This window comes from Barbus barbus (assembly GCF_936440315.1).
Source record: "Barbus barbus genome assembly, chromosome: 11".
NCBI classification, from domain to species: domain Eukaryota; kingdom Metazoa; phylum Chordata; class Actinopteri; order Cypriniformes; family Cyprinidae; genus Barbus; species Barbus barbus.
This window is the reverse complement of record NC_136739.1, coordinates 32,691,485-32,703,957: the sequence shown is the minus strand read 5'-3', so window position 1 is coordinate 32,703,957 and position 12,473 is coordinate 32,691,485. Positions and strand designations below refer to the sequence as shown.

The following is a 12,473-nucleotide window of genomic DNA, read 5'->3' as shown; positions in this document are numbered from 1 at the left end:
CCCATATGGAATCTATGGGATATTTTCAAGAGAAAGATGAGAAACAGTCGATCCAACACGATCCAGACGAGCTGAAGACTCAATAGTTCCTCAGCAGAGCCACAGGCTGATCTCATGCCATTCCTCACTGATGCTGGAGTTTGTGCTAAAGAGCCCCGACCAAGTATTGAGTGCAGAAATCAACATACTTTAAACAACTTGAACTATTCTGTTTTGCAAATCCTTTTTTTGATTGATTTTAGGAAATATTCTAATATTTTGAGATACTGATTTTTGACTTTCATGAGCTGTAAGCTCTAATCATCAAAATTAAAACAAAAAAACTTTTGAAGTGTTTTACTTTACATGTAATGAATCTAAAATATATGAAAGTTTCATTTTTTGAAATAAGTTACAAGAAAAAATGAACTTTTTCACCATATTCTAATTTTCTGAGATGCACCTGTATATTACTTGAACTGAATCCTTTGTCTTCCAGAAGCCGATGCACCTGCCGGAGATCCTGAAGTGACTGAAGAAGGTGAAACAGAGATTTACTCTCGTCTTTATCTCAGTTTGATCTTCACAAAGACACTTCTGACGTCATGCACAAACTTTGCTTTCCTTACATAGAAACAATAGATTTTTATGACCAGCCCTTTATTGCAACAGTTACACTATAACAACTTCAACTCGTTACTATGGCGTTATATAAATATTATCATATCAATCTTTATAAAAAATGATTTCAATAAATACAGACAACATCTTTGACTTCATAAGAAAACTATTCAATCTTATACTTGTATTTCAGTTCTGTGTGTTTGATCAGATGTTTTAAACTGGTTTTGCTTTAGTAATTTTACGATCAAACACGTTCATAGTCCTTATGAAGACCCAGAGCCTGTATTTAAAGTCATCAGGGTTGTATTTTCTTCAATCTCATGTAGTTTGATGATGGTTTTGAGGATGAGGGTGTTCTGTCTGTTGACTAATGCTTCATTATGATATAATGAAGTAATGCATCAAAAACATTGTTTAATTGGATACCAAATTGTATATGACTCGTTGTTTATTTTTTGACTGTGCATGCCAGAGGACATCTAAAAAATCTTTGTTTTGTCAGAAATCACACCTGAAGAAGCTCCAGGTGATGCAGAAGAAGAACCAGCACAAGAGGAAACAGAAGGAGGTAACATGACATAAACATCATAAAATCAGAGGAATGTTTCCCGTCTGGATGTGTGTGTGTGTGTGTGTGAATGCTGGGAATGTTAAAATAGACTCGAGGACTCAATGCAACCTGCTCTTTGTCAAATGAATTCACAGATTCCTCTACAGTTCAGGGCTTTGTTCGAAAACCTAGTGTGCTGCCTATGTAGGGAGCATTTTAAGGCATTGTGATTATGTTGCCTAGAAGATTCCTCATGTTGACCAAATTCTAAGGCAGAATCACATCTGTCCTTCGACAGAGTGAATAAATTGTTAATTGACAATATAATTTATTCGATATGCAAATAATTATAAGAATGCAATCTAATAAAACGGACTCATTTATCCAATTTTTCATATGCTTATTTAGGTGTCAACCCTTTTCACAGCCTGTAATGCCACATTTCCACAGTTATCACTATTGTAAATCTAGCGAGGTTTTTTTCAGATATTTTCATTTTTAACCCTCACATTGTGTTCAGGTCATTTTGACCCGGAAAAGATGTTCTTTTAATGCTGTGGCGTTGGATTAAAACTGATTTTACTCTCACAGGGTAGAACAACTTCCAAAAAAAAAAAAAGAAATGGGATAATTTTTGTACTTTTTTGGATTTTTTCCCCTACCTTGTTACACTTGTGATGTTCCTGTTCAAAAATATAAAAAAACAGCTTGTAAATCTCTCAATTTGCAATATTATCACCAAATCTTGGATTCAATCTTTCAATCAGCACAGGTTTTGTGTTTCTTTGTGGATCTGATTGATTATAAATCTTGTTGATCTGAGCTCATGCACCTCAGTTTTTGAGAGGAAAAGGCATTATTTGTGGATAATTTTGGCAACATTAATACAAAACTGAGATCAGCGAGGCCTCCAATCAAACAGCTCCAAGAACAAACACAAAACCTGTGCTGACTGAAGGAAAACAATCCAAGATTAGTGATAATACAGCATAATGAGAGATTTACATGCCAAAAAATAGATTTTTGACCAGGAACAATATTTTATGTAAAGGATTTTCAGGTTAAAAATGTAATTTAGATTTATAACACTATATTTTGTATTATATTACCTTGGCATTAAATAAGAGAAGAGCACTTAACTCTGCTGTCTGAGTGTTTCTAATATAATGGCAAATCTGACATCTTTCTCTATTCTGACTGATGTAATCAACATATTCTTTCCTCTTTTGGAAAGTCATAGAAACAATATTGCAGTTTTTTTTCTTTTGCTATCGGAGTGCAAAAAATATATTTGTTGTAGTTTCCGTTCTCACTATAGAAGTTTTCCATACTATGACCATTTCTGAGAAACACGGAAATGCAGAAAGGGTCTGTTAAGATGAAAACGGAGTGAATGTTAACACCAAACTCTACTGAAATCACTTGAGCATCAAAGTCACTTCCTGTGTAGAATAGAATAGAATCAGTCACTCACGAGGCTCCTGTTGAGACGGTGAAGCAGAGCTCAGATCCGCCGAGGCTTCTCCAGAGTCCAGTGAAATCAGTTTCTTTGTTTGTTTGTCTGCAGGTGAAGAAGATGCAGATGCAGAAACTGATGCAGAAACAGATGCAGAAACTGATGCAGAAACTGCTGCAGAAACTGATGCAGAAACTGATGCAGAAACAGATGCAGATGCAGGTGAAACAGGTGCGTTTCTCTCAGGAGACTCACGATTATTTCCTCTGCCGTGAACATGCTCAATATGACTCAACATGACTCAATATAAAACTTATTACAGGAACAACTTAGACTAGCGTTTGATTTAATCCAGCATGTTTTAGAAAATAAAGAGTGAAACAAATACTGTTCATATTTCACATGATTTACTTTATAAAACAAGTATCAGGAGATACTGGGTGAATCTCATAATACATGTCAAGAACATACAGTACATACCATTATCCCATAATCAAAAGAAAAAATAGGATATTATATTTAACAGAAATAAATTGCACAGGTAAATTGTTTTAAATATAATTTGTTATATTTATATTTACATTATTTTTGTGACAATTAAACACATTTCCCCCTCCAAATTCTCAATACTGTTATGTAAAAAAACTATTTGCCGTAATCAAAAGGACAAAATTTGATATTATATTAAACAAAAAAAAGTTAATTTTTTAAAGTACATTTATATTTACATTACTTTTGTGACAATAAGCATTTTTATTCCTCCAAATTCTCATTACTGTCTTGTAGAAAAAACCCTACATATTACTCACCCATAAACAAAAGAAAAAAATAGGATATTATATTTAACAAATATATTTTTGTTACATTTATATTTACATTATGTTTGTGAAAATTAAGCATATTTTCCCACCAAATTCCCATTACTGACATATGAAAAAACCACCTATTATTTAATTTAATTACAGTATTTATTTAATTTATTTTGAGGTATTTGTACATTATGGTAGTATTTGTTGCTCTGTAGTTTATGTATGTTTTTTTATATATTTTATTACAGTAATTCAAGTCTAATGAGATTCATTGTTAAGAAAAATAAGAATTCTAATAATAATAAATATAATAATAGGAATTAAACACTTGTCAGTACATATTACAGTAATGAGAATTTGGTTGAAAAAGCCTAGTAGTCATGAATATAAATAATCAACTGACTGATTTTGTTGAGAAATGTGACTTGGATGGTTTTTGTGGATTATAATTATTTTCTGGACTGAATGTCATATTGTGTTTTCCCTAGATTTGACCGCTGTACCGGAGGAACCTGTGGACTCTGAAGACGCAGTGGAAGGTTTGAGTATCTGTCATTTATTAAAGTCTTTAGGGTCAGATCATCTCACCCTGCTGCTGTTCTACTCTCCGTGTTTACATGTGCTTTTGTGTTTCTCCAGTTAATTCTGTAGGATTTGATCTTTCTGATGCTTTCAATGAAGATTTAGGTAAGAGATCATCACAAAGCTTTAGTGCATTTGGGTTAGTTTTTGGTGATTTAAATCTGGAATTACAGTGAAAATAAAACGATCCCTGACTGTTACAGTTAATACCGTAATGACGAATTATACTTACATTCTCCATCATTTAACAGAGACAGCATCCATTAGTCTTGAGCTTCTCTATGAGTCTATAAAGAACAGACGTACAGTATCGGCCAAACATTCAGCATCAAAAGTAATGATGCTGAAAATGCAGCTTTGATCACAGAAATAAATTGTAGTTTAACACATATTCACATAGAAAACAGCTGTTTGAAATCACAATAATATTTCACAATATCTACAGTATTTTTGATCAAATAAATGCAGCCTTGGTGAGCAGAAGAACATTGAAAGTATTTGAATTATTCCAATCTCTTGGCAGTCAGTGCAGCATATAATTTGTGCTTGCATGTCATTTCCAAACCTCGTTAGCCTCGTCCAATGACGCATCACACAGCACTGCTCTGAAAAAATCCCCGCGTCTCGACGGTTTGAGTGCATTTCAGACGCTCACATAACGCATGACTGAACCGGAACAGATTCAGTGGTGTGTGTCTGATTACTGAACTCAGATTCTTGTTAGTGATCACACACTTCATTTATCTGCTGCTCCTGGTTTGGCGAGTCAAAACTGTCAATTAAAAGAGATGATTAGTGATTCAGAGTAAGATGAAGCTGAACTTATGTGCAAATAAATAATAAACACGATCAGCAGACTGTTCATATATCATTTATCATCTATTTTACAGGAGAGGAAACACAACCAGAGGATCCAGGTAACAATCTATTGTATTCAATTTCAGCATGTCCATAAACACGCAATATTTCTCTTAAAAGCTGCTTTGAAATGACATCATATATAAACACAATGCTTTATGTTATTAATGTTTGCTTACAGTAGAGAATGCAGTGGGAGGTGTAGACCGTCACAGCGGAGGTCAAGGCAAAGGTACGGCGCTTTATGTTTTATATCATTTAGTCATATTTATGTGATCTTTTGCAATGCATACTTTAATCATAACACATTTAATCTTATTATGCATTATTCTCAGGTTAAATTAAGTAAATTGAGTCTGGCCTAAATTATAATGCCTACTTGTTCTTGCTCAAGTTCTCAGTTTTTGTAATCAATTAAAAATTTTTATATTATAAGCATATTAAATCATATAAATGTATACAATAATCAGGATTTCAGCTCTGGGCTTCTAGGCATCAGAGATATTGATTTATAAAGCATTTCCTGGAGAAAAATAAATAAAATAAAAATATTTTAAGTAATGCATAATACTCAATACATTGGCTAAATGTGTGCAGCAAAAAGCATCTAAAATAAACAAAGAAAGCAGGGTATTTGTGTTTTCTTCATATCACACAGCAATAGTTATTGGCAATATCTGTGTTGAATCTCGTTATGTTTTCTCTCTCATTACAGCTCGAAGCGCTGGAGCCGTTTCTGAGTCGAACGGTATCTTATCCTTCAACTACATCATAGAAACAAACATTTCTTAAATGTTACATTTGTGAGAAAGTCAAAATGCTGGGTGGATTCTTGTTGTTAGGGGGTTCAGGGTGGTTACGAAGGTGTTGCTGGGAGTTCTTAGAAGGTTCTGAGTGGTTGCTAGGGTGTTGCTAAGTAGTTAGGTGGTTACTAGGGTGTTGCTGAATAGTCTTTAGAGGGTTCTAGGTGGTTAGGGGTTCCGGGTGGTTGCTAGGGTGGGGTTTTGGGTGGTTGCTAGGTAGTTGTTAGGGGGTTCAGAGTGGTTAGTAGGATTTTGATAGATAGTTGTTAGAGGGTTCTGTGTGGTTGCTAGGTTGTTGTAGGGGGATTGGGGTGGTTACTAGGTAGTTGTTTGGGAGTTCTGGGTGGTTACAAGGGTGTTGTTAGGTAGTTGTTGGGGGGATTTTGGTGGTTACTAGGGTGTTACTAGGTTGTCATTATGGGGTTTTGGGTGTTTACTAGGTAATTAGGGAGTTCTGGGTGGTTGTTAGGTAGTTAGGCGGTGTGGGGTGGTTACTAGGGTGTTGCTGGGTAGTTATTAGAGGGTTCTAGGTGGTTGCTAGGGTGTTGATAAGTAGTTAGGTGGTTACTAGGGTGTTGCTGGGTAGTCATTAGAAGGTTCTGGGTGGTTGTTAGGTAGTTATGAGGTGTGTGGTGATTACTAGGGTGTTGCTGGGTAGTCATTAGAGGGTTCTGGGGTGTTTCTAGGGCGTTGATAAGTAGTTAGGTGGTTCAGGGTGGTTACTAGGGTGTTGCTGAGTAGTCGTTAGAAGGTTCTGGGTGGTTGTTAGGTAGTTAGGAGGTGTGGGGTGGTTATTAGGGTGTTGCTTGGTAGTCCTTAGAAGGTTCTGGGTGGTTGTTAGGTAGTTAGGAGTTTTGGGGCGGTTACTAGGGTGTTGCTGGGTAGTGCTTAGAAGGTTCTGGGTGGTTGTTAGGTAGTTAGAAGGTGTGGGGTGGTTACTAGGGTGTTGCTGAATAGTCGTTAGAGGGTTCTAGGTGGTTCCTAGGTTGTTATTGGGTGTTCTGGGTGGTTGTTAGGCTGTTGCTAGGTAATTAGGGAGTTCTGGGTGGTTGTTAGGGTGTTGCTAGGTAGTTGTTGGGGGTTCTGGGTTGTTCACCCCTCGCATCTCTTTGATCTTAAGCTCTTTAGATGTGGCTTGGGTCCTTTCTTCAAAGCAAGTCTGTGGGATTTTTAAAAAACTGTTTAATTGTCTAGCAGGTGAAAATATTTAGAGTTAGTCATAAGTACTTATACTTAGTGATTTGAACAAACCCCTAAAGCTGAGTAGTAGTAATACTGATGCTTGACGGAACAAACACCAGTAATGACATGATCATCACCTCCAGTTAATCGTCTGTAATACCTGCCGTGCCACGCAGTCTAACAGACACACAGATCTGCTCGTCACTGATTCTGCTTCATGTGTTCAGAACAAACAGTGATCAGCTGTTAAACACGTCACGTTTGCATTCAAGGCAGGCAGGAACCAGTGATCTAAAACCTGGCACCGTGTCATTTGATCCGATTATCCTGTTTTAGATTGATGACAATTTAAATTAGGAGACAATAGTCAGAATTATGAAAAAATGTCAATGTCGAGAGTAAAAAGACAATTACAAGATTAAGAAACAAATATAGCTGCGAGCAGCGATGACGGGCCCAAGCCGTCAGCATACGCCACCCCGGTGGCATCGATAAAACGGTGCCCAGCGAGCACAAGCATCACAGTAACCCTCTGGCAGTTTGGTTTTAAGGGATACGGCAATTAAAGGGTTAATCCAAACCATCAACTCTGTGAAACACACACAGAACAACATATAAATCTTTAAATTCTGTGAAAATATATTTTTCATTGGTAGTTGATGTTAGTTAATGCATTTACTAATGTTAACAAATGAGAAATTATTATAGTTACCAAAGGTTTTAATGATTTATAAGCATTTTTTAATGATTTATTTTTCCATTAACTAACATGAATAATTTTTTCTAACACAAATGAATAAAGTAACAAATATATTGTTAATATTTAATGTTATTTGTGAATTAACCAATGTTAAAAACAACATTATTTAACTGTTGTTAATTTACATCATTAATAATTATATACCATTTAATGTTTATCAAAATCAATTCCAAAATGTGTTAATATATTATTAAATTTTAAAGTTTTATCTTTTGAGCATGACTATTTTTCTAATATTAAAAATATTATGTTCATTGTTAGCTCATTGTAAGTTCATACTATCAATGAAGAATTAACATGCTGTAAAAAATATATTTTTCATTGTTAGTACATGTTAATTAATGCATTCCCTACTGTTAACAAATGAGACTTAATTATAAAGTGTTATCAAAACCTTTAATGCTTTATAAGCATTTTTTAAGGATTTTATTGAGAAGTTTAAACAGACCCTCTCTCTCTCTCTCTCTCTCTCTCTCTCTCTCTCTCTCTCTCTCTCTCTCTCTCTCTCCCCCTCCACACTCACTGAACTCACACAGTCAGTCACTCACCCAGTCACCCACCGCACACATTAGAAGCACAGTGACAGGAGATCTCTAAGTTTTAAATTTTTCTCCTCCGCATAGTGTATTGTAAATTCATGAAATTAAGCACATATCCTCACACTGTATTGTTCTGTGTATGTAATTTTTTTTTGAAGTGTTTGGAAGCTGCTCTTAAAAGATAAAAAAAAAAAAAGTTTTCTCTCTTTTCTGTAACTTTAATAAATTGCCATTAAAACACCGTTCAAGATATCGTAAATCCGTCCGCAATTTAGCATCTTCAGTATTTTGGCGTCATGACAAAAAATGTTTGGTGTGATTTCCGTGTTTCTGTTTGGAGGAGTATGAATTTGTTTACAGCCCGTTTAAAAAAACAAAAAACCCACATTAAAATAAATATAGCAGACTTCCTGTTGGTCGTAGCTAATGACTGTAAATTAGAAAGTTGTCCGGATTAATAAGAACAATTTATGTACCGAGTTTGGTGTCTGTAGCTATCATTATATATATATATATATATATATATATATATATATATATATATATATATATATATATATATATATATATATATATATATAATCATTAATAATTATATACCATTTAATGTTGTTCAATATTAATTCCAAAATGTGTTAATATGTTATTAAATTTTAAAGTTTATCTTTTAAACATGACTATTTTTCTAACATTAAAGATTAATAAATGCTTTTAAAAAAAATGTTCTTTGTTAGTTCATACTATCATGGAAGAATTAACATGCTGTAAAAATATATTTTTCATTGTTAGTTCACGTTAATTAATGCATTTCCTACTGTTAAGAATTGAGACCTTATTATAAAGTGTTATCAAAATCTTTAATGATTTATAAGCATTTTTTAAAGATTTTAAAAAACAGACCCTCTCTCTCTCTTTCTCTCTCTCACCCACTGCCTCAATCCACACAGTCACTCACACAGTCACTCACACCACACCCCACCCCCACCCCTCACTCAGCTGCAGGCTGACAGGGAGCTCTCACTCAGAAGCAGTATATCAACTCTCTGATAGTTTTTAAATTTTCTCCTCTCCATAGTGTATTGTAAATTCATGAAATTAATCACATATCCTCAGACTGTATTGTTCTGTGTATGTAATTTTTTTTTGAAGTGTTTGGAAGCTGCTCTTAAAAGATAAAAAAAAAAAAAGTTTTCTCTCTTTTCTGTAACTTTAATAAATTGCCATTAAAACACCGTTCAAGATATCGTAAATCCGTCCGCAATTTAGCATCTTCAGTATTTTGGCGTCATGACAAAAAATGTTTGGTGTGATTTCCGTGTTTCTGTTTGGAGGAGTATGAATTTGTTTACAGCCCGTTTAAAAAAACAAAAAACCCACATTAAAATAAATATAGCAGACTTCCTGTTGGTCGTAGCTAATGACTGTAAATTAGAAAGTTGTCCGGATTAATAAGAACAATTTATGTACCGAGTTTGGTGTCTGTAGCTATCATTATATATATATATATATATATATATATATATATATATATATATATATATATATATATATATATATATATATATATATATATATATATATATATATAATCATTAATAATTATATACCATTTAATGTTGTTCAATATTAATTCCAAAATGTGTTAATATGTTATTAAATTTTAAAGTTTATCTTTTAAACATGACTATTTTTCTAACATTAAAGATTAATAAATGCTTTTAAAAAAAATGTTCTTTGTTAGTTCATACTATCATGGAAGAATTAACATGCTGTAAAAATATATTTTTCATTGTTAGTTCACGTTAATTAATGCATTTCCTACTGTTAAGAATTGAGACCTTATTATAAAGTGTTATCAAAATCTTTAATGATTTATAAGCATTTTTTAAAGATTTTAAAAAACAGACCCTCTCTCTCTCTTTCTCTCTCTCACCCACTGCCTCAATCCACACAGTCACTCACACAGTCACTCACAGCCCACCCCACCCCACCCCTCACTCAGCTGCAGGCTGACAGGGAGCTCTCACTCAGAAGCAGTATATCAACTCTCTGATAGTTTTTAAATTTTCTCCTCTCCATAGTGTATTGTAAATTCATGAAATTAATCACATATCCTCAGACTGTATTGTTCTGTGTATGTAATTTTTTATGAAGTGTTTGGAAGCTGCTCTTAAAAGATAAAAAAAAAAAAGTTCTCTTTTTTCTGTAACTTTAATAAATTGCCATTAAATCATCGTTCAAGATATCCTAAATCCGTCCACAATTTAGCATCTTCAGTATTTTGGCATCATGAGAAAAAATGTTTGGTGTGATTTCTGTGTTTCTGCTTGAAGGAGTATGAATTTGTTTACAGCCTGTTTAAAAAAAACCCACATTAAAATAAATATAGCCGACTTCCTGTTGGTCGTAGCTAATGACTGTAAATTAGAAAGTTGTCCGGATTAATAAGAACAATTTATATACCGAGTTTGGTGTCTGTAGCTATCATTATATATATATATATATAAACATTAATAATTATATACCATTTAATGTTGTTCAATATTAATTCCAAAATGTGTTAATATATTATTAAATTTTAAAGTTTATCTTTTGAACATGACTATTTTTCTAACATTAAAAAGATTAATAAATGCTTTAAAAAAAAATTGTTCTTTGTTAGTTCATACTATCCTGGAAGAATTAACATGCTGTAAAAATATATTTTTCATTGTTAGTTCACGTTAATTAATGCATTTCCTAATGTTAAGAAATGAGACCTTATTATAAAGTGTTATCAAAACCTTTAATGCTTTATAAGCATTTTTTAAGGATTTTATTGAGAAGTTTAAACAGACCCTCTCTCTCGCTCTCTTTCTCTCCCCCTCCCCCTCCACACTCACTAAACTCACACAGTCAGTCACCCACCCAGTCACCTACCGGACACATTAGAAGCACAGAGACAGGAGAACTCTGATAAGTTTGAAAATTTTCTTTTCGCCATAGTGTATTGTAAATTCATGAAATAATCACATATCCTCAGACTGTCTTGTTCTGTGTATGTAATTTTTTATGAAGTGTTTGGAAGCTGCTCTTAAAAGATAAAAAAAAAAAAAGTGTTCTTTTTTACTGTAACTTTAATAAATTTCCATTAAATCATCGTTCAAGATATCCTAAATCCGTCCGCAATTTAGCATCATCAGTATTTTGGCATCATGACAAAAAATGTTTGGTGTGATTTCCGTGTTTCTGATTGGAGGAGTATGAATTTGTTTACAGCCCGTTTAAAAAAAAAAACACACACATTAAAATAAATATAGCCGACTTCCTGTTGGTCGTAGCTAATGACTGTAAATTAGAAAGTTGTCCGGATTAATAAGAACAATTTATATACCGAGTTTGGTGTCTGTAGCTATCATATATATATATATATATATACAAATTAATAATTATATACCATTTAATGTTGATCAATATTAATTCCAAAATGTGTTAATATATTATTAAATTTTAAAGTTTATCTTTTGAACATGACTATTTTTCTAACATTAAAAAGATTAATAAATGCTTTAAAAAAAATTGCTCTTTGTTATTTCATACTATCATGGAAGAATTAACATGCTGTAAAAATATATTTTTCATTGTTAGTTCACGTTAATTAATGCATTTCCTAATGTTAAGAAATGAGACCTTATTATAAAGTGTTATCAAAATCTTTAATGATTTATAAGCATTTTTTTAAGATTTTAAAAAACAGACCCTCTCTCTCTTTCTCTCTCTCACCCACTGGCTCAATCCACACTCAATCCACACAGTCACTCACACAGTCACTCACAGCCCACCCCCACCCCTCACTCAGCAGCAGTGACAGGGAGCTCTCACTCAGAGGCAGGCTGGCAGGGAGCTCTCACTCAAAAGCAGCTCTGATAGTTTTTAAATTTTCTCCTCCGCATAGTGTATTGTAAATTCATGAAATTAATCCCATAACCTCAGACTGTATTGTTCTGTGTATGTAATTTTTTATGAAGTGTTTGGAAGCTGCTCTTAAAAGATAAAAAAAAAAATGTTTTTTCTTGTTTACTGTAACTTTAATAAATTTCCATTAAATCATCGTTCAAGATATCCTAAATCCGTCCGCAATTTAGCATCATCAGTATTTTGGCATCATGAGAAAAAATGTTTGGTGTGATTTCCGTGTTTCTGTTTGGAGGAGTATGAATTTGTTTACAGCCCGTTTAAAAAAAAAACCCACATTAAAATAAATATAGCCGACTTCCTGTTGGTCGTAGCTAATGACTGTAAATTAGAAAGTTGTCCGGATTAATAAGAACAATTTATGTACCGAGTTTGGT

The 12,473-nt window shown here is 33.4% G+C and overlaps 2 protein-coding genes across 9 annotated transcripts in view; both read left to right on the top strand.

Moving 5' to 3' along the window:
* Window positions 1–12,473, top strand: part of LOC306877380 (uncharacterized protein) — a 34,241-nt gene that overhangs the window by 11,849 nt on the left and 9,919 nt on the right. For 4 of the 8 annotated variants that reach the window (XM_079429127.1, XM_079429128.1, XM_079429132.1 and 1 more), the window contains 8 exons: window positions 479–520; window positions 1,106–1,171; window positions 2,721–2,840; window positions 3,907–3,957; window positions 4,058–4,105; window positions 4,891–4,917; window positions 5,040–5,090; window positions 5,574–5,606. In XM_079429127.1, the coding sequence (XP_079285253.1) occupies window positions 479–520; window positions 1,106–1,171; window positions 2,721–2,840; window positions 3,907–3,957; window positions 4,058–4,105; window positions 4,891–4,917; window positions 5,040–5,090; window positions 5,574–5,606 (438 nt within the window). The remainder of the gene's footprint in view (window positions 1–478; window positions 521–1,105; window positions 1,172–2,720; window positions 2,841–3,906; window positions 3,958–4,057; window positions 4,106–4,890; window positions 4,918–5,039; window positions 5,091–5,573; window positions 5,607–12,473) is intronic. The other 4 variants (XM_079429134.1, XM_079429129.1, XM_079429133.1 and 1 more) reach the window with 2 other exon arrangements.
* LOC306877381 (uncharacterized protein) overlaps window positions 1–12,473 on the top strand; it is a 109,565-nt gene that overhangs the window by 94,861 nt on the left and 2,231 nt on the right. The window lies entirely within an intron of this gene.